The sequence below is a fragment of the Thunnus thynnus genome, chromosome 5, assembly GCF_963924715.1.
Source record: "Thunnus thynnus chromosome 5, fThuThy2.1, whole genome shotgun sequence".
Classification (NCBI taxonomy): domain Eukaryota; kingdom Metazoa; phylum Chordata; class Actinopteri; order Scombriformes; family Scombridae; genus Thunnus; species Thunnus thynnus.
In genome coordinates, this window is record NC_089521.1 from 29,625,302 (window position 1) to 29,644,651 (window position 19,350).

The 19,350-nt window shown below is 42.0% G+C and overlaps 1 protein-coding gene across 1 annotated transcript; it reads right to left on the minus strand.

The window, feature by feature from the left end:
* Positions 1 to 13,555: 13,555 nt before the first annotated feature.
* Positions 13,556 to 18,738, minus strand: dusp6 (dual specificity phosphatase 6). Its single transcript, XM_067590622.1, has 3 exons — positions 17,705 to 18,738; positions 16,851 to 17,285; positions 13,556 to 15,292 (listed from the first exon to the last, which is right to left on the minus strand). Exons 1-3 carry the CDS (start codon positions 18,105 to 18,107, stop codon positions 14,979 to 14,981), a joined length of 1,152 nt encoding a protein of 383 aa, XP_067446723.1. The 5' UTR covers positions 18,108 to 18,738; the 3' UTR covers positions 13,556 to 14,978.
* Positions 18,739 to 19,350: the final 612 nt, after the last annotated feature.

Genomic DNA, 19,350 nt, shown 5'->3' on the forward strand with positions numbered 1-19,350 from the left:
TGACCTCCTCCTCTAATGAATAAATAAATTAATAAGGTGAGCAATCAGGATATCCAACAATCAGGTCATCATTTAGGATATCTAGTATGTAGAGCTAATAGGACTTGATGTTTGAGCCAAAAAAGTTTTCTAGCTTACGTATTGTGCGGCCAACTGAATACGCAAAAACTTTTACCTCGTTTGCGGTTTGGAATTCATCCGATGTAATCTTCCATTTGGGGTTAAATTATGAAAACCACTGAAATTGCAACGTGGCTGTTACAGTACAAAATAATCTTAAATCTTGCCTGAATGATCGCTTAGTGGACGTCACAGTCAAATACAAGTATATTATTTGTTGATTTAGTCCTGAATCACAGTCAGACTAACACCAGACAGGTGTTGGACAAAACTGATACTCTGCTGAAAGTGTAAATGAGAAATGGACGCCAACAGACAACGGAGTAAAAAAAAAAAAAATCTGCATCAGTTAAGTGGGCCTGATAGCAGGTCTGTCTGTGTGGGCTGGATGTGCTGTTTGCTCGCCTTGTTTCTCTCATTTTGTCATCTTTAAAACAGCTTTTAAATGATAATGACTATTTATACTCCTCTTGAGTTGGCTGCGTGGGCTTGATGGAGACAGTGCGGATGATTCACAGCCGTTAGAGATCGCCCTTTGACAACCACCGCTTCTCTTTCCTTTGGCTCTCCCTCTCTTTCTCTCTCTCTCTCTCTCTCTTTCCATCTCTTCTTTCCTACAGAGCAATAATAGAACGATCATTGTAGTCACTTCAGGTAGAGGCTTTGTGGGTGGAAGGACAAGTTGACTCAAGGTTTATGAAGAAGCCAAAGATAGTTTTTGAAGGAAAGGTTTCATAAGTCTCCATTCTGACTCATGAATTCATACGAAACAGGTTAAGTTGCAGTGTCGGTGTTTTTAGCTGGGTAGACGGGCCGTGGCCCAGCAAATCAGGTCACTGTGCTTCTGCAGTTTGAATTGACTCAGTAACAAGAAGTTTCAGAAAAACATATTCTAAAATAGCTTTTTAGACCTTAAAGTATCATCAGTATCATTTTCAGACTGTACAACAAACTGGTCAATATAGATCCTTTTCACGACATTTGAATTGTCAAAGCAGGAAAAGCACAGGTGGAATCAATAAGATTAATGATGGCATTTAGGTGAGTCAGTTTCAGGGCATTGGTATTGTGCATGCTCACTCACTAACATGGCCTACTGGGACAATTAATGCAATGGAGCCATTGTTAATGTTATTATTTACACCTGTGTTTCTCCGGCTTTGACACCTCTGGCAGCCTGCCAGCTGCTGTCAATCAACAGGACATCTACATGCCCCTGGTATCTCCTCAGTCCTTTTTTCATCATTTATAAAACTACTGAAAATATATAAATATATGTTTGCCAAAGACATCTGTCTATGGTGGGTGGCAAGGATTACTCAGACTAAGACATATAGTGCAACCAAAACAATGAACGAGAAGAGGCTAAAAAGTTCTGTTGTAGTTTTGAAAAGAAGACTGATTCAATATAAGTATCCAAAACGTTGATTAATTAAGGATAAACATAAAAGTAGGCTTAGTTCAGTAGACTAGAAACTACATTGAAGTGTTTTTTTAAAATGTGAAATGAATCAGTAATTCTCCATCAGAAATCATGTTTCTTTTTGCAAATATGGACTGAAATATATGTCAGGAACGTTGTTTTGTCCTGATTGTTTCTTGTGTTTTTTGGTTATCGCATCAATATCTAAATGTCAAAGCAATAATACTCTTACTTGCAGTAGTTGTTCTTCTTGGTTTGAATGTCAGGATGAAGCAAGTTGTATGCAGCTAGAAGAGCTGGAATCAACAATTTTCCAATCACACACACACACACACTCCTCTCACCATACAGGCTGGTTCTGCCTGGATGCCTATAATGGTAAAAGCCTATTATGGTATAAACCATGAAAATCGGATGTTTCCCCCATCACTTTGCCCGTATCTGGGACAGCTCACAGTAGCACGTGCAGCGCTTGACAGCCAGCACCCTGCAAATCCATCTGATTCGCACATGGATCACAGTGGGAGATGGGTGATGAGGGGTTTGCAGGGGATGGGAAGGTGGGTGTTATGAAGACATGCAAGCATATTCACCAACTTATAAAGACGCAATTCCAATGACGTGAATGCTCGTCTTCCCCCTGACGAACCTTGCTGCTCCGTCAGGGGAAGTTTTGGTGGGTTTGATGGGGTAGTGGTGGGGATTTGACAGCATTGCACATCTGCAATGCTGTTTGTAAAAAAAGAAAAAGACAAACCCAGCAATTTGAAGAGCATAACTATTTTTGTCACAAGCTTCACAGATTGTCAGGAGAGGGTTTTGATTCCCCCTTTTGTCAATTTCGGCATCTGCTGTCTCTCTACCTGAAATTTTTTCACATGAGGACTGTTTTTAAACATTATTCAGTAATAACAAAAGTTTTCATACTAACTTTAAGATAATAACTGTTGCTTTAGTTGAATCCTCCTTTTAATCAGACAGGATAGAGGTCAGGGTCAGCTACCAAATATAGCAGATTTATTGTCTTTATGTGGGACTTAACAAATTTCATGCAACATATGAAACAGTTTTCACAAAGAAACCCAATAAAATACAAATCAAAAGTGAACTTAGATCAGATTTCAATTTTAATATCTTTGGGTCAACTGTAACAGATCTTGCAGCCATTTCACATTCAGTACTGTTTCCCTAATTGCTTTAAAATAATCGGTAAAAGAAATATTCAAGGATCAGGTATATATGAATAAATCTATTCTGATCTCATAATGTAAAAGCTTACAAATGGCCAAGAGGAGGAGTTCAATATGAGAGGAGAATTTCCCACATGCATGCGTGCAAGATATGCCGTCCACATTGATCTGCAGTTGCAGTTAAATGCTGTGTGTATTGCTCAAAGGCACAGTGGCAGTAGTGGACAGAGAAAGTGTTTGTGGTTTAGTTTTCCCAGTGACTAGACTAGACCGCCTGAGGCTTCACTGTAGAACTTTATGGATTCCATAAAATGAGTGAAACTCTTTTTTTAATTCAAAAAGCGAAGGATTCATTTGTATTAGACTTAAACTTAAGTTATGGTAAAAGTTCGATATTTTTGCTAAAATGTCAGACTGTTCCAGAGCAAAGTCTAGGTTGGGTTGTGATCACACTTTAAAAAGGAGAGGGAAAAAAAAAAGCTGCCTTGCTGTGGAAAGTGCGTGGGCTGAATGTCTGTGATAGAGAACACTGTATAATACTGTACACACTCAGAGAACACACACACACACTCACTGAGAGAGAGCAAAACACTGAGTCCCAAAACAAAGCTCTTCATTCTGACTTTCCCCCTACTCCAGACATTCCTTCCCAGCATTCCATTAGGCGTGGGTGGGGTCAGAGGTCCCAACGTCACGAGTGATGATTTTAACAGTGGGGAAGCATGTTAATGGAACACACATGTCTGTAATGCCATACTTGTGAGGACCCTCAGTGACATAATGCGTTCTCTAGTCCCTAACTTTAACCTTAAGCTATAAAGACTAAATGCGTAACTCCAAACCGTAACCTAAACCTGATTCTGAACGATGAATGAATCTTAGACAGTGTCCTCATGCACTCTCAAGGTCTAAACTGGTCCTGACAAAGGTAAAAGTACATGAACACACATACTTTTTCACAGCAGACATGACTTTTCATAGCAGGACGAACACCAGTGGAATTAATAACATTAACTTTAACCAGTATGCCATGCCAGGAACCCAATAGTAGCATGTCCTTGAGTAGCAACGTCCAAACAGAATCCTGTCCTGCTATGACAAGTCAAAACGCCTGCTGTGGAAAAAGGTGTACTGAATAAAAAGAGCAAAATCAACTGCGCTGAAGCAGATAAACAGACTTCCTGATTGATTAGTATTGGGCAAACTGTTTGTTGGTGTCTAACTACTGCTGGCTGCAATTTAATCCTGAGTGCCAAAAACTCAGCTTTTTATAAAACATGAATGAGACATCCTCAAAGTGCTCAGGAAAAAAAAAAAGTAAATTTGAACAATCAACTAAAATTCCACGGCAAATGGACAAACTTCATCTGCTGATGAAGATTATGTGATGTGATCAAAAGCTCCAGAACAGCTACTAAAAAACTATTTATCACAGATAGTGACAAAACATGTTCCTCCTAAAACAGCTGTAACGATGTATTAAACTCGAAAAGAATGCATCTTGTTCTGTTTTAAAACCTAATGTAGATTTTCAGGTTAAAACCAGCGAACCACTCGAGGGCAGGGTGAAAAGTATGACAGGTCTCTTCTCTCCTCTGCTTTGCATACATTTGAAACTGTAAATATGTTTTGGATTTTTAAAAAAAATGTTTTATCAAAGTTTATCTTTTAGCTTTTTCTTATTTAAGTCACATCAGGATTGGATAAAAGCTCAGTTTAGAGACAATGATGTAGCTGTCAGTGATTACAGTTGAAGGTTTGTCCATGTGGGAGGTTTGCAGTCTAGGAGAGGTGATGATAGCTGAGTGTGACAGCAGCCCTGTTTGAGAAGCTGCGATGCAGCAACAGGCTCAAATTGCTGACACTGTCAGAGGAAGTATGCATTTATGTGAGCACTGAGACCATAAGGACACCAAGTGTCTCCTCCTATGTCACAGCTGAACTGTGGGCCTCCATCAACAAACATAAAGCTCCAGTGAACACAGACATTTGCTTCAAAAATATACAGTAAATACAATCATATGATTTAGTTGCATTTCAATTTTAGTGTTTGCAACAATCCTGAATAACTAGACAACGACAAAAGAAGACCCAAAAATAGATGCAAGTGCAGGACTTGGCATGTAGGCTTAACAGGATGTTTTTTAGAACTGCGGTCACACAGCAACAGTCAAGTAGTCAGATAAGGCAATTTAGGCAAATATGTGAAGGCAGGAAATAACAGCCCGGCAGCAGGTCATACACAAGTTGGCAAGGTAAACAGGCTTCAATCAGGTAATAAGGAAACATCTGTTAGCCTGATAACAACAATACAGAATAGGCATTTGCATTCTTCACAAATACTCATAAGATCTATTATAAAAGCATATGAACAGTTAAACTATATATTTCTACTTTATTTTCAGTCCAACCTTGTTAAAAGTTTCATGTGTGTATTGAGTCCAGTATTATCAATTGAACTGTATCAAAGCTGACTATATTGTTACAAATCCTCTAATGGTTGATTTATTCCTGACATGGAGAGTATGGACTCATAAATTCATATCAGATTTAATTAATTGGACAAACCCAAGAATTGATTAATTGAAAAATGCCACACACACTCACACACACACACACATACACGCCGCTCTCAGCTGTGGAAAGAAAACTCTAACATGCTTTTTAATTAGCAGACTGCCTGCTGCCCAATTAGAAGAAAATTTACAACTTGCCTGCTCACAGACCTTTACAATTCTCTCCCTCTCTAGTTGACAAAAACACACACACACACAAGCGCCACACCCCTCCCATGTCCTCGTCCCACTCTCACACAAACATAGATACACACACACATGACACACATGACAAATAAGAAGCTCTGACTGCATCAAACCTCACTCATAAAAACACAAACTCTGATAACAAAATTTTAAAAAATGCTGTGTTTGTTTGAGGGAGGTGATTTCACACATTCATACGCATACAGCTCACATCTAATCTTAACTTCCTCTTTCACCCTAATACACAAACATTATGTACACCCACCTTACAGGATGAAAACATTTGGGCTGAGGCCAAACGCCATTATCATAACCATTCATGAGAGGGGTTTTGGGCTGATAGGTTTGTGCATGTGTCACTGTGTGTGTGTGTGTGTGTGTGTGTGTGTGTGTGTGTGTGTGTGTGTGTGTGTGATCTGCATGGGTGCAAATCCGATGACAGGAAGTGTTTTGGAGTTGTTTTTTTGGTTGTTTTTTTATGAGCTGGTCCATCTGTTGCTTCCGATGAGGGTTTGTATCACAGCCTGTTCCCTGAGCGGGATTAATAATCTGGTCAGAGTGAAGGCTAGAGAGAGTGTGTGTGTGTGTGTGTGTGTGTGTGTGTGTGTGTGTGTGTGTGTGTGTGTGTGTGTGTGTGTTGAGTGGGTAGGGAGTTGTGAGACAGAGAGAGACAGACAGACATACAGATAGAGAGAGATACATCAAAGGAGAGAGTTGGAAAGTGTTATAGTGTAAGCGATGAGATTGTAAGGATTGTCAGTGGGAATGATAGCATGGCTGGCATGCAAGAGAGAGTGTCTATTTCTGTGTGTGTGAGTGTTTTCACCCTTTTATGTCTATGTGTTGTGAGAGTGAGCTTGTAGGCAGTGTGTACAGTGTGCGCGAGTGTGTCTGTCTTTGCAATTTTGGAACTTGTAACACGATCTGCGAGGGCAACAGGAAATTGTTGGAGTGGATGAGGGGGAAGCAATGTGACATGAGACAGGTGGGTGGGGGGGGGGGGTGGTACTGGGGGAGCTGATGGAGGGATGGATGGAGGAGGGAGAGACGAAGGGGGTGGAGGCTGCTGTCAACACGCTGTCGCTTGAGGGTAAGAGGGACAGGAACCGTTAGCAGAGGATTAGCAGGCGCGCCAAGTTTAGCCCCACAACCTCTTGGCTTTATTTTCAGGGCCAGAACGTCAGTGGGAACTGGGGTAGTCGCCCTCCACAGCGAGCTCACAGCCGGATGTCACGTCCAAATTCGATAATAAAACGGATGTGGCATTTTTAACACTTCAGGGTGTTACTTTGCTACATGTTGCGGGATAAATAAGCATGGGTTTTGAGGCTCTGTAGGACCAAACTAACAGAAGTTGATTGATTGGGCCTTTGACCAGTGCTATAAGCTCAACAATTACTTCTCTAGGTGCGATTTCAAACTTTCAGAAGTTACTTTTTGTACCATGCAAAGCTCCCCACACTCTAGCAACTTATTTTGCTGCTCCAAGTGGAGGACAGTGTTATTAGCAAGCACCTAGAGTCGTGAGCTATTTCTGCTATAAAAACTGAACAATCTCATTCTCCAGCCAAAAAAAAGCAGTTGGGCTGCCATTATTCCACTATTCACCATGGCAATATCTCGACCTCAATTTTAATTGTCTATTTTATTCTACTCAACTGTGAAAAAAATACGTGTGTGGGAGGAAAAAAAGTTCTATAAATGTTGCTGCAGCTCCTACTGGTGACAGTGAAGGTCAAAGTTTAATTTCTGTTGATGATGCGGCATGGTGTTATCAGTATAAGCATTGTTAGTCAGAGAAGTAATGGGTCACTTATTAATCATTTCAGATCTATATATTTTACTTATTACTCAACTGGGGCTGTAATTGAGCTTTAAAATTAGCTTTAAAAGTCAGGCTCACTCATGTGAATCATCCCAAGAATCAAACAGCATTGATGTCCAGGTTTCATGTCTTCCTTTACATGCAGCTATCTGACTTCAGCATCTTCTCATACACAAGTCACACTGTTGACCGTTGGTTAGCTTCATTCAGAAATTTTTGCTAAAAGAGCCCTATCACAAAGAGACATGTTGCTCAGAAGAAACGCCATGTAAACGAAATGTAAAAATGACAATGTTTGGTTTTAAAGGGTGTTATGAACTTTAGCTATTTCTTGACGAACAACAGCTTGTCCATCCACTCAGTCACTTTGTGCAACGTCTCTGTGAAAACAAGACTCCATATGCTTTGCTAAACTAATTAACACCTGGCTCTGGCTCTTTACTTAATGAACAGACATGAGTGTGGTATTGATCTTCTCATCTAATTCAACCCAAAAGTGGTTAAAAATTTTAAATGAATGACTCCAAGGAAAGTATCTGCATTTCTGTCTACTTTTTCAGTCCAAAGGCTGTCTCCCCCCCCCCCACCGCCCCCCTTTTGTGATGCTCCTAGCCTTTTCAGTGCACCTGGTGTTTCTTTGTTTCAACTGACATTAGCACTGTGTCAAAAAAATGCAGCCTCTTTGTGCATTTCACTGAGAAATTCACCAAAAAAAAGTCACAATCATCCTGAAAAACTGGTTCAACTTTTGCTGCAACACAATGCATTGGCCAATCAAATATGTGCAAGTGCCCCTTCTCAATAGTTTCCATTGTAATAAGAATGGATTATTGCTACTGTTTACCTTGCAATATTTGAGGGAGGATAAAATGATTGCTACCAATGATAACTTTCCCTCTTGTCTTATAGAAGTATAAACCAAGTTTTGGAGACTGACGAGCCTTAAAACTACATTTCCTTGGTAATATTTCATCTTCTCGCCTGTATCTGTAGCAACACAACCACACCAATGCAGACCCTTTCATTTTTAATGCAGTGCTATTTTTATTTTGTACACTTGCTTACCATCCTCCCTACTGTACACTTAACTCCAGCCCTATCAGTCATCTGACCACACGTCCGCATGCCGACCCCCCTGACAGCCCTCACCATGACCCAGCCATACCTGTTTCCAGATCCCTGTATGGCCTGCCCTGTCACAGCCGCCGTGCTATGGTGATAAAGGTGCTGATGGGGTCTGCCAAGCCCATCTACATGCCTGTCTAAAATTAGCGCTGGTAGTTTCCTGTGCCCTTTAATCCTGGGCTTTAAAACCACGAAAGGCCAAGCCGCAGACAGGAAGAACGGCCATGAGAGCCCCCGGGGTGCTCAGCATGCCCTGCATTCCCCCAACCTTATCTGTCAATCACACTACTGCCATGACATCACAGTGGCTGTTTCTAAGAATAAGAGCTTCCCAGGCTTGGCTATAGTTGGGTTCAGGTTTGATGGACGATATCTTGGTGGCTGAGGAAGCATGTCCCTTCACCTTCATGTTCACAGATCCGATCCCCTGCAGCAGCCAGTGAGTCTGTCACAGCGTCCTTGAGCGAGACATTGAATTTCATCCTGCTCAGAGGCCACAACTCCTGACTGAACCTTTTTACCACTCAAATATGGAGTGATCACCTTCACACTGAATAATCAATCTTCACCAGATTACAGTAACATTCTGATGATTTGATACCTTTAAAGGTGCAGTGTGTAGGATTTAGTGGCATCTAGTGGTGAGGTTGCAGATTGCAACCAACTGAGTACCCCTGCCACCCCCCACCCCCCCACTTCCAAGCATGTAGGAGAAACTAGTGGCCGCGAAACTCGCGAAAAACGCAGAAGGCCTTCTCTAGAGCCAATGTTTGGTTTGTCCATTCTGGGCTACTGTAGAAACATGGCAGTGCAACATGGTGGGCTCCATGGAAGGGGACCTGCTCCCTATGCAGATATAAAGGGCTAAGGTAACGAAAACACAATGATTCTTATTTTCAGGTGATTATACACTAATTAAAACATACTTATGAATATTATATTCCATTTCTGTCAATTCCGCTCTGCCAGATGCTGTTAAATTCTACACATTGCAGCTTTAATTTGGCAAATCTTTCAAGTTATTAGGACATACTGTATAGAAGACTCAAATTTCACTAATCTCACTAATTTCTGAAAAAATCCTGCACACATTCTCGAACTTTAACCCCACTGAATTACTAAACTCCAACCATCCAACAGCCTGAGTCTTAACCTAAACATAACCATTTTCAAGGGCTAGCTAGCATTTTACAGCAGCATGGTACTAGTGATTGCAATGTGTGACAACTTTGTGATGGGTTTCTATAAATTTGGAACGGATAATCATGGTCCCTTATCCCTGGACTTTGGTAATTGGTACATTTTGCTGGGGATACAGTGACACAGTAGTTAGCGCAATTATAGCAACTATAAAATTCAAATTCAATTCACAGCCAAGGACCTTTTGGTATGGAGTAAGTATATTAATCCAGTGTTCCCCTGTGCTTCCTTCTACAATACAAATGGATTGAATACTGGTTTAATTAGCGATAGGTAGGAAAGTTACTATTCAATGAATGTATGGTGGGGAATGCTCCCTTAGTACTAGTGAATACAGTATCATGTGTAATGTTAGTGAACACAGCCCCAGGCTTGACTCCTCCTCTAACCAATCCCCTAATCATGGCCAGAATATATAAAACACCTGTTGATTTTGTTCCCCTGCTTGCTCTTGCTATGTGCCCTGGTCAGAGCTTCCTTGCTAGTGCCTCCTGCTCGTAGACCTTTTCATATCATGTTGGTCTCTACCTGCTGCTGTTTTGCCTGGCTTCTAGTGTTGTGATAATTGTGTGCCATATTCCAAACATTGTAATGTTGTGGAACCAACTGGTATCCTTATTTTGTTTAACCTTGTTTGTAGCTCTTCTTATTTCTTTGATTTAGTGAAGCTGAGTGCCAGTCTACTGGGAGAAGCTAGTCACCCCGGATGAGGTTCCTTCACTGTTTGCTGTGGTTAAAGGACACCAGAATGGTTCACTCGTTTGATGTGTGAGTGTGTTAAAGTTGCTGTGACTGCACATGTGGTGAGTATATGGTAGCACCCCTAGACACACTTCAGTGTAGCCTGCCACCCCATTTACCAGTCTTTGATCTCATTCATCGATCTCATATAGTCCTCTCAACCCTCACACCGCCACACCTGTACAGTATAATTACAATAATCCTGTGATAAACTGGTGACTCTTCCTTCCATTTAGTGTATCTAGAAGATTCAATGAACACGTAGTACATTATTGTCATTGTGAAAGTACAACGAATAATTAGGCTGGTTCCATATCAGCTCCATACCATCTCAGTTTTATGGCAAAATCTGAAACTATGGCATGTCAAATATGCATTTAGGGCTTTTTAGAGTTATTGATCGTTAAAGTATTACACAAATACAATAATTATTGTATACCTGAAAACACTGGCTTTTGTAAAACTGAAGTGACCTGCACAGAGCTCAGACCTCAACCCCATTCAGCACTTTTGGGATGAACTGAAAAGCTGACTGCGAGCCAGACCTTATTGCCCAAAATCAGTGGCAGACCTCACTAATGCTCTTGTGGCTGAATAGAAATCCCGGCAGCCAGTTTCCAAAATCTTGGAAAGCTTTCCCAAAGTGTAGGCTGTTATAGCAGCATATTGATTTTGATATTGAGTTTTGGAACATATAGTTAGTGTTCCACATATTTTTGTCCATGTAGTAAACATAGAATTTAGATTTTAGTTGCAACTGTGTGTAATTGATGTCATATTTGACTCCTAAAAAAAGAAAAATGTGAATATTCTCACATGAGGAAAGTTGTTTATTTTTTAACAAAATTCTCTGACCCTTTGACACACATCACATTTTGTGCCTGCCAGCTACAGGTCTGTGACGTCAAATCAACACACAGAGCAGCTGTGTTTGTTACAGCATGGCTTGCACTGAATCAATACCATAAGTTGTAGTCTTTGGATTCAGCGCCTTGAGGCTAATAGGAAAATTGTCTTGTGTACAGATTTACTACCTCTACGTATATATTATTTCCTCCAAACAAAAGTCAGTGTTATCTATAGCACTAGCCTTGGGCTAGACTGCTGTATTGTCAAATGTATTCAAACAGTATTTGCCTCTCCATAAAGACTTTTATTATATAGTGAAACCAAAGTTCTTCCTCCGACAGATTCATTGTTCAGATTATATCCATTTTCTGTGAATAGTAGCCTGGTTACAGACCTCTGAATTGATGTGTGATAAACTGATGACTCTTCCTTCCATTCAGTGTATCCAGAAGATGCCATGAAAAGCTATTAAGCAATAAAAACAATAAACAAATGAATGATGACATTACTGATTATCAGTTAAAATCCCAGAGATATTTGCCAGCAATTCTACTTGGCATGAATGGGTAGCTACAATGAATAACACTATATACAGCACAAATTACAAATACTGTATACATAAATGGGAATTTCCCTCAAGGTAAACGCTGTCTTTTTCCTGGTTCTTGGTTCCTTAAACACACACGAATTCTTGTGGGCAAATTAAGAACTCTAAGATGTCTAAAAAATCTTTACAGAATGAGTTAAAACAAATATTGCTCATGTATGTACTTTGCTGTCACAGTTAGGGTGTAGGAGGTGTATCATTATTAAATGATTACCCAGGAAGTGGAAAATATCACCTAAACTGGAAAGTGGGTAAAGGGGAGCACCAACTGTGTATGTAGGACTCTTTTTATAAATCATTTACGTCAGGACATGAGTGTGCAGATTTAGCCCTTTGTTACATAGCCAATGATTCACTCACTTTGTTCAACTGAATGCCAGGTTGTATTTCCAGTCTAAACCTAAGACGTCAGTAGGTAGTTGGTTTTTTTTAAATTTTATTTTAACCAGTAATCACTTATTATTCTAACTTAATGTAATTTATGTATTACGTTTTAGGTTTTAGGAGACGTTTTTATGCAAGGGATTTTGTACAGCTTCCCACTTCTCCTGCATGTTATTTTCTCTCCATATATATATATATATATATATATATATATATATATATAACTTTTTTATATTTTCTGTATTCTTCTGTACAAATTAGGAATATGTAGTGTTAATATTTTATGTTGTCTACTTTTGATAGGCAGCCAGTATGTTTCTTGAAACTCTAGACTTCAAACTCTGAGTTGTTTTGTCCATGCTGCCAACATATTCACTGTGCTTGACAATCATAGCGACTCTTAGCAGCTAATCACGGTAAGGCTGATGTTTGCATTGACTCACACACACTCTAAATTTAAGTTTTAGGACTTAACTCCATGACAAGCACATACATGTTGCACACATCAAGGGCTTAGCGGACAAAAAGAAGAAAATCCCTTATTATGGCTAATTGACACCCTTCGTCTATTAACTTTCATCTCTGGAGGTTGATGCATTGCTTGTACCTTTTTACTCACTCCAAAAAATGAACACACTGAAGGCACACACACACACTAAGCTGTTTGGTGTTAATCAGCGTGTGTGGGAATGTTGGTGCAGAGCAAAAACTTCTCTGCTGAGCTGTGAAGCGAGTTGCTGCTTGCGTGAGAACACAACGCTCCTCCTCCCTCCTCCTTCGCTGTGAGGATCATCTTCTCCCAGGCCTCCAGGTCTTAACAGGTACATGCAGCCACGCTCGCTATCAAATAACACCATATCTAGGTACTTCCAGTTCCCTTTGATGGCTGACTGCCGAGACCCCGCCTTATGGAAGTGCCAGAGGGAGTGTTTGTGTGAACCCAAAGCCCTCGCCACAGAGCAGCACCTGGAAAAACCAGTTAGACTGATAGCAGCGTGACTGGAATCACTTTGTACCTGTTCAGTCGCATTTTGCAGTTTGTGAATGATTGTCACAAAGAACAGAGTGTACACAACACTTGTTGTTACACAAGCATCATGTGACAGGACAGGCTAATTCTGAACTGGTAAGTAAGGTGGAACGAGTTTTTTGTGAACTGCCTCATGATTCATGGCGGCCGCTGACTGTTTTTGTTGTCGTGACTCGGCCTGCTGGTTAACACTCAACTGTACTGCGGGTGAAGAGACACTTACATAAATGTGTTACCATGGACACAGACAAAACACCAATAAGCATGTCAATAGAAAAACAGGCACGAAAAGCATAAAGTGTAGACAAAATAGCAATTTATTAATAACTTATCTTTTCTTTACATTCGTAAGAGAGGAGTGTGGAGGGGGGTGGCAGAGGTCGCCAAGATGGCTTCCTCTGGAAAGAGGCCTTCTCTCTGGAGGGGGCAACACAGCCCTCCGAATCTCCGGATTCTTCTTCTCTCATCTTGACAAATAAAAACTGCATTTCATAGAGTTTTCCCTGAAGAGGTGAGGCAAGCAAAGCCTCCTGCTTTATCCACATGTCAGAGACTTTTAACCCTTGTGCACAGATTAGGATTACTCACATTAACCTTCAGAGATCCAGACTACAAACGGTTGGCCATTCAGACTGCTTAAGTTATCGTTTATGTGGTGCTATGAAAATTGCTCATGGTTTGGTTGACTTTTTGTGTGATATAAAAAAAAATCTCTAACATTCTTTAGAGTTGTGAAAATTGGTGAATTTCTCTGAAGGCTAATGCGCAATAAAAACCTTCTGAGCACAAAAGTAAGGCAAACAACCAAGGTGACTTTGATTTGTGAGAGGGTTGGTGCAAAAACAAGGCCCATCGGCTGAATTTACACATAAAGCGATTATCAAATATATTATACATGTATACATTTTTGCACAATTCTTGGAAAGCCTACTTGATTTTTGGCATAATCAACTTAAACATACTGATCAATATGCAGTTGTTTGCTTACATAAAAGTAGAATATGAAACAAGAGAATCTTCAGTACCCACTTGTTGCAAAGGGTATATACTAGAGCAAGGCTTTTACTGTATTGTCTTTTATATTAAGATACGTATATACACAATGTATAAATGTTTGAAAAGACTCCACAAATGTAAAATCAAGTCCAGTATATAGTGTGCCATCTAAAGCTGGGGTGCTTCAACCCCACACAGGCAAGTCTTCACAGAAGACAAAGGAGACAACGCACCCTAAAGTCTTGGCAGAACCAGTGCTAGACCCCAAAACAAAGATAAAAAAGGGTTTCATTTCATATCTGTCCAGTTTGAACAATCATGTCTCTTTGGCACACCAGCCTAGGAACTTTGAAGCATAACATACAGCTGTCTGACAAAATCACTTTCCTCAGACACAATGACAAAAAGAGATAAAAGACCTCAGGAGTCCAACAACGATACAGGATTGTAGAAGGTATCTGCACTTTTTTAAATGACTCTTTCCTCTTTTCTGTCTCTGTCTCTTTTACTGTCTCTCCTCATTTAGTCTGCAGCAGCTGCATCTCGGCCAGACAGCATTGGCCCTCCAGTAACCACGCTCGGCAGCTGTCGCCTCAAACCAGCTGTATCAATAACGTCAAGAGCCCGGTCGTACAGCAGACGACGGAAAAAAGAGAAACTTTTTGCAGCTTTTCCAATAGGAGGCCCACAAAACCTACAGCAAGGAGAGGGTGGTGACAGCCGACCTCACGTGGACTCGAGGGGGTCCAGCTGGAAGACATTGTGGTTGGTTGGGGTAGTGAAGTAGAGCTGCTGGCTCGGTGCTGCCATGCGGTTGTCGCATGGGCTCTTCAGGCCCAGCGTGCGCTCAAAGTCCAGGAGCTGGCCCATGAAGTTGAAGTTGGGTGAGATGTTGGACTTTTTCATCTTGACGATGTCGTAGGCGTCGTTCATGGACAGGTTGAGCTTCTGCATCAGGTAGGCCACTGTCACAGTCACTGAGCGGCTGATGCCAGCCAGGCAGTGGACCAGGACGCCACACTTCTGGCCTCGAGCTTCATCTAATAGAAGGAGAAAAGGGTAGAAATGTTTAAGATCACTTCCAGAAATATGCAACAGATTTAAAGCAACTATGGCTGTGTTTTATGGCTGTGCTTTTTTCATTCAAGATTAAAAGTAGATTATTTTACAACTAAATGATTAATTGTTTAGTCCATAAAATGTCATAAAAGTCCAAAGTGATATTGTTTTTTGTCTGACCAACAGTCCACAACCCTCAAAAATTCAATATACAATGATATAAAACAGAGAAAAACAGCAAATCCTCACATCTGAGAAGTTCAACGGAGTAAGTTTCTGGCATTTTGGTCTCTGTTAATCAACTAATCCCTTTTTTCAAAGGCATTTACACATTTGGACACACTAGTGCTTCTACAAATGAGGAAAAGTGCATCCCCTTGCTACATAGACAGTACAAAACTTGTGATAAACATCTGTGACATTTAAGTCAAGCTGTGTTGGAAGTTGGAGCAGGTCCAGCGAGGGAGAGCAGCGGAAGTTATTATCCTGACTATCTCTCAGGCGTGTCAGTCAACAAACAGGGGCTGCGGTGGTAGCGCACATAAACAGAGCCGACATTCTTTAGTTTTTGGCCTAGAGTAGCCGGCTGGGAAATTGACTATTACGGTCTATTAAACCATTCTTCCGCTCGCCAGGGTTACTCCGACAATGGTGCCATTTGGGCGTGTAAACGTAGGAGTCATGAGGGCACCCTGTCAAGGCGAACAGGATGTCAACAGGGCCTGTAAATGGCTCCTTTTGTAATGTGGAGGGAGGAAAGAAGGGGAGGGGGGGCAATGCCATGTCCTAGATTACTTTCAATGCCACTTCCTTCCTGCGCTCAAATTACCGCCCTCCCTTCGTTCACTCTCCCCATTCTCCTGTTTCAACGTCGCCCTTTGTGCTGCAATTACACAAGCGCCGGGACAAGAGATAGGCCAGGATGTCTTCCATTGAAGTCAAATCATTTGTACACAGTGCATTTCAGCCTGTGCGCCATTAGAGGCAGACTTGTATTCCTGTGCCTCAACACAATGGCCTTAATCTGCCCACTCTATGTGTCCCTGCCTGATTGACTGATAAGACCACAGCCAGGGACACCTCATCTAATCTCAATTGCACAATAAGAACTTAAGAACTTCCTGTCAGTGATAAGACATATCACATTAATAAGATTATGTCCCCAACTCTCTGGTTGTGCCCCTTCTCTTTGTCTATATATTCAAAACAATACCATATGGTCATCAAGTGAGGAATAGTGATTGGTGCTGATGTGATTAGTCAAATAATAGATTGACAAGCTGGTTCCTGCTGCAAAATGATATCTGAGGGTTTGGAACTGTTGGTCAGTCAAAAAAAGTAATCTGAAAACGTCACCTTGTGAATTTTCACAATTTTATAATATTTCATAAACAAAAAATGAACCATTTATTCAAGAAAATAATGATTAGTTGCTGTTCTAAGTGAATAAGCATGTAAATAACCCAACAAGCCAGGGGCCTGCGGTAACAGTTTGCAGCAAGAGCTGCAGTGTGTTTGCAGTTCTGCAGGATTACTTACCGATGAAGCTGATGGCCTCGGGGAAGAACTGAGACAGATTCTGGCTCCAGTGATCCGAGATGGGGATCTGCTTGTATTTAAACTCCCCTGCGTTCTCAAAGAGGTTGGGCAGGTTAGGAGTCACGTTGAGGATGTACTTGATGCCGTACTCCTCCAGCACGTCCAGGTTGGTGGAGTCCTTGGCGCAGCCCAGGTAGAGGTGCGGCAGGATCTCCACCGGGAAGGAGGGCTGCGGGTTGGACAGCGGGCTCCCGTCTGAGTCCGTGGCGCTGCTCGGGTCCCGGTCTATGTCTGACTCGATATCCGATGAGTCGGAGCTGATCCGGAGCCCGCCGAGGCCCAACACCTGGGCGGTGGGGGAACTGCTGTTGGAGGAGCCGTCCAGGTTGGTGTCGCACAGAGCCGGGTGCTCGGCCTGGAATTTACTGAAGCCACCTGGAAAATAGAACATAAGTCCAAATAAATACACATGCCACTATATGATGCATTTGTGCTACATCACAGAAATATTCATCTTAACTTGTAATTCGGGTTCATTTCACAGCGCAATTATATTTTTCTTTCCTGAAAATTCCTGCAAATAGATTCAGTTCAGGCTACTTTGATTTCAGTTTAACATCCTTATGTTTATCAGTGCAATAAAGTAGCTAAATAGAACCATTCAGGAAAAAATAATCACATTTTTAAAAGCTGTAAACATGTGAAGATAGGCTACACTTCGACTGATCACAACTTAAGATTTCACATTAAGTATGCCTACCAGCAAAAGCGCCCCCTCCTCTGCGCAAAAATCTGCGGGCATGAATGAACAGCAGCGGCCGCGGGGCCCAACAATGCGAATGAACCGTACTCACCCTCCAGATAATAGGCCCTGTAGCCTTCGTCCTTCATCCTCCTCAGCAGTAAACCCAACACAGAGCCACCGTCCACGTTCTCGTTCCACTCCCGGCTGTACTCGTCGTACAGCACGATGGTGTCCGTCTTGCAACGCCGCACGAATCTCTCCCGGTCCTCGCCGTCGGAGAGCAGCGACCGCACGGGCAGGTTGCCCTTCTTGAGTCGGCGGAGCATGAGGCTCGGTATGGCCACGTTGATGGCCGTCTCGACATGCGACGACTCGTAGAGCTCCTGGGCCCGGCAGTCCATCACCAGCAGGCCGTCCCTGCGCGTCTCCAGCTGTTCCCGGAGCCAGCCCACCGTCTTGCTGATCGCCATGACCGAGTCGAGCTGGACGACGGGCTTGAGCTTGTCAAGCATTTATAAGCAGGAGTTAAAAATGATTTGAAAAAGCGAGGTTTGCTGTGCTGGAGACTTTCTGGCTGCAGCAACCAAAAAATCTGTCTGGGATTTCTTTTTTTCTCGGTCCGTTCAGCTGCTTGGAGGGCCCTCAGCAACACGGGCGACTGGAGGCGATTTTGGTGCAAAAAATTAAAAAATTTTAAAAAAGTGAAAATGCAAAATCAGACAAATAAATTCTCGCTCCAAGTGTTCTTTAATGTCCCATAATCTTTGGGACGAGACGGATCAATCAAAACGCGGGTCTCCTTCACAAATTTCCCGACTGCAGGTTGCCTACACTGGCGCTCATTCATGCATCTGGCCGGAGAGAGCCCGTGTTATTTATCAATGAGTCACACCGGCCCTGACGCTTCCTCTGCTCTTATATAACTCCACGGCTCCAAGCGCAAAAAGCTTTTCCACCTCACCTAGTTTCCCTTTGGAGATCCAGAGTAAAAAATAAAGGCAGGGTGGTGGTGCAAGGATCTGTGGATGTGAACCATGCGGGTTATGTCCGTCTGTTACTGCTTGCGGATGCCGCCTGCTCCCCTTCTGTCTGCGGTATGAATCGACGCTCTGCAGGCTCTCTGGCTTGATGCGCTCTCTGCGGCGCCAGGCTGCTGAATGGCTACAAACAGGAGGCGTTTCATTGGATACATTATGTCGGCCGGCCAATCGGAGGAGCCCCAGCGGCGGTCGCCTTGGAAACGGGGGCCGGATGGAGCGGCCTGTGTTGATGAATTGTTAATGAGTTTGTCATTCACAAAAACGGAGAGGAATTTCCGCTCCGGATCAAGTGAGTGCAAACAAACAGAAGAACTGCAGGGAGAAGGAAGGGAGGGAGGGAGGGGGGGAGGGAGAGTGGAAGACCGAGAAAGAGAGAAAAGAGTATCAAATAAGTGTGCGAGGTATTGTAATAATAGGGGCCTATAACAATGTGTTTTACATTATTCAGTTTGTTTGAAGTTTCAGAAAGTTGAAGATCTTTTGGTGACACTGTGACGCGTTAAAGCGCACTAAAGGCACAGTTCGACTGTTGTTACAGTAATATAACATTAGATAATAAAACAAATTAAACATCAAGTTGTTAAATAAAACTACAAGTTTTCATTCAAATGTCTTATTAGCAATGTTTAACGTATCATTTTTAAACGAATCACACAATATTCACAGTATAGTCCCAATATGAAATAGATTTGAATATAAACTTTGTGCAATGAAA

Coding starts and splice junctions, on each gene's coding strand:
- dusp6 (XM_067590622.1), bottom strand. CDS start 18,107: ATGCTTGACAAGCTCAAGCCCGTCGTCCAGCTCGACTCGGTCATGGCG. Junction 17,286..17,704: donor CAGGGCCTATTATCTGGAGG/GTGAGTACGGTT, acceptor TCTATTTTCCAG/GTGGCTTCAGTAAATTCCAG. Junction 15,293..16,850: donor CGAGGCCATCAGCTTCATCG/GTAAGTAATCCT, acceptor TCCTTCTATTAG/ATGAAGCTCGAGGCCAGAAG.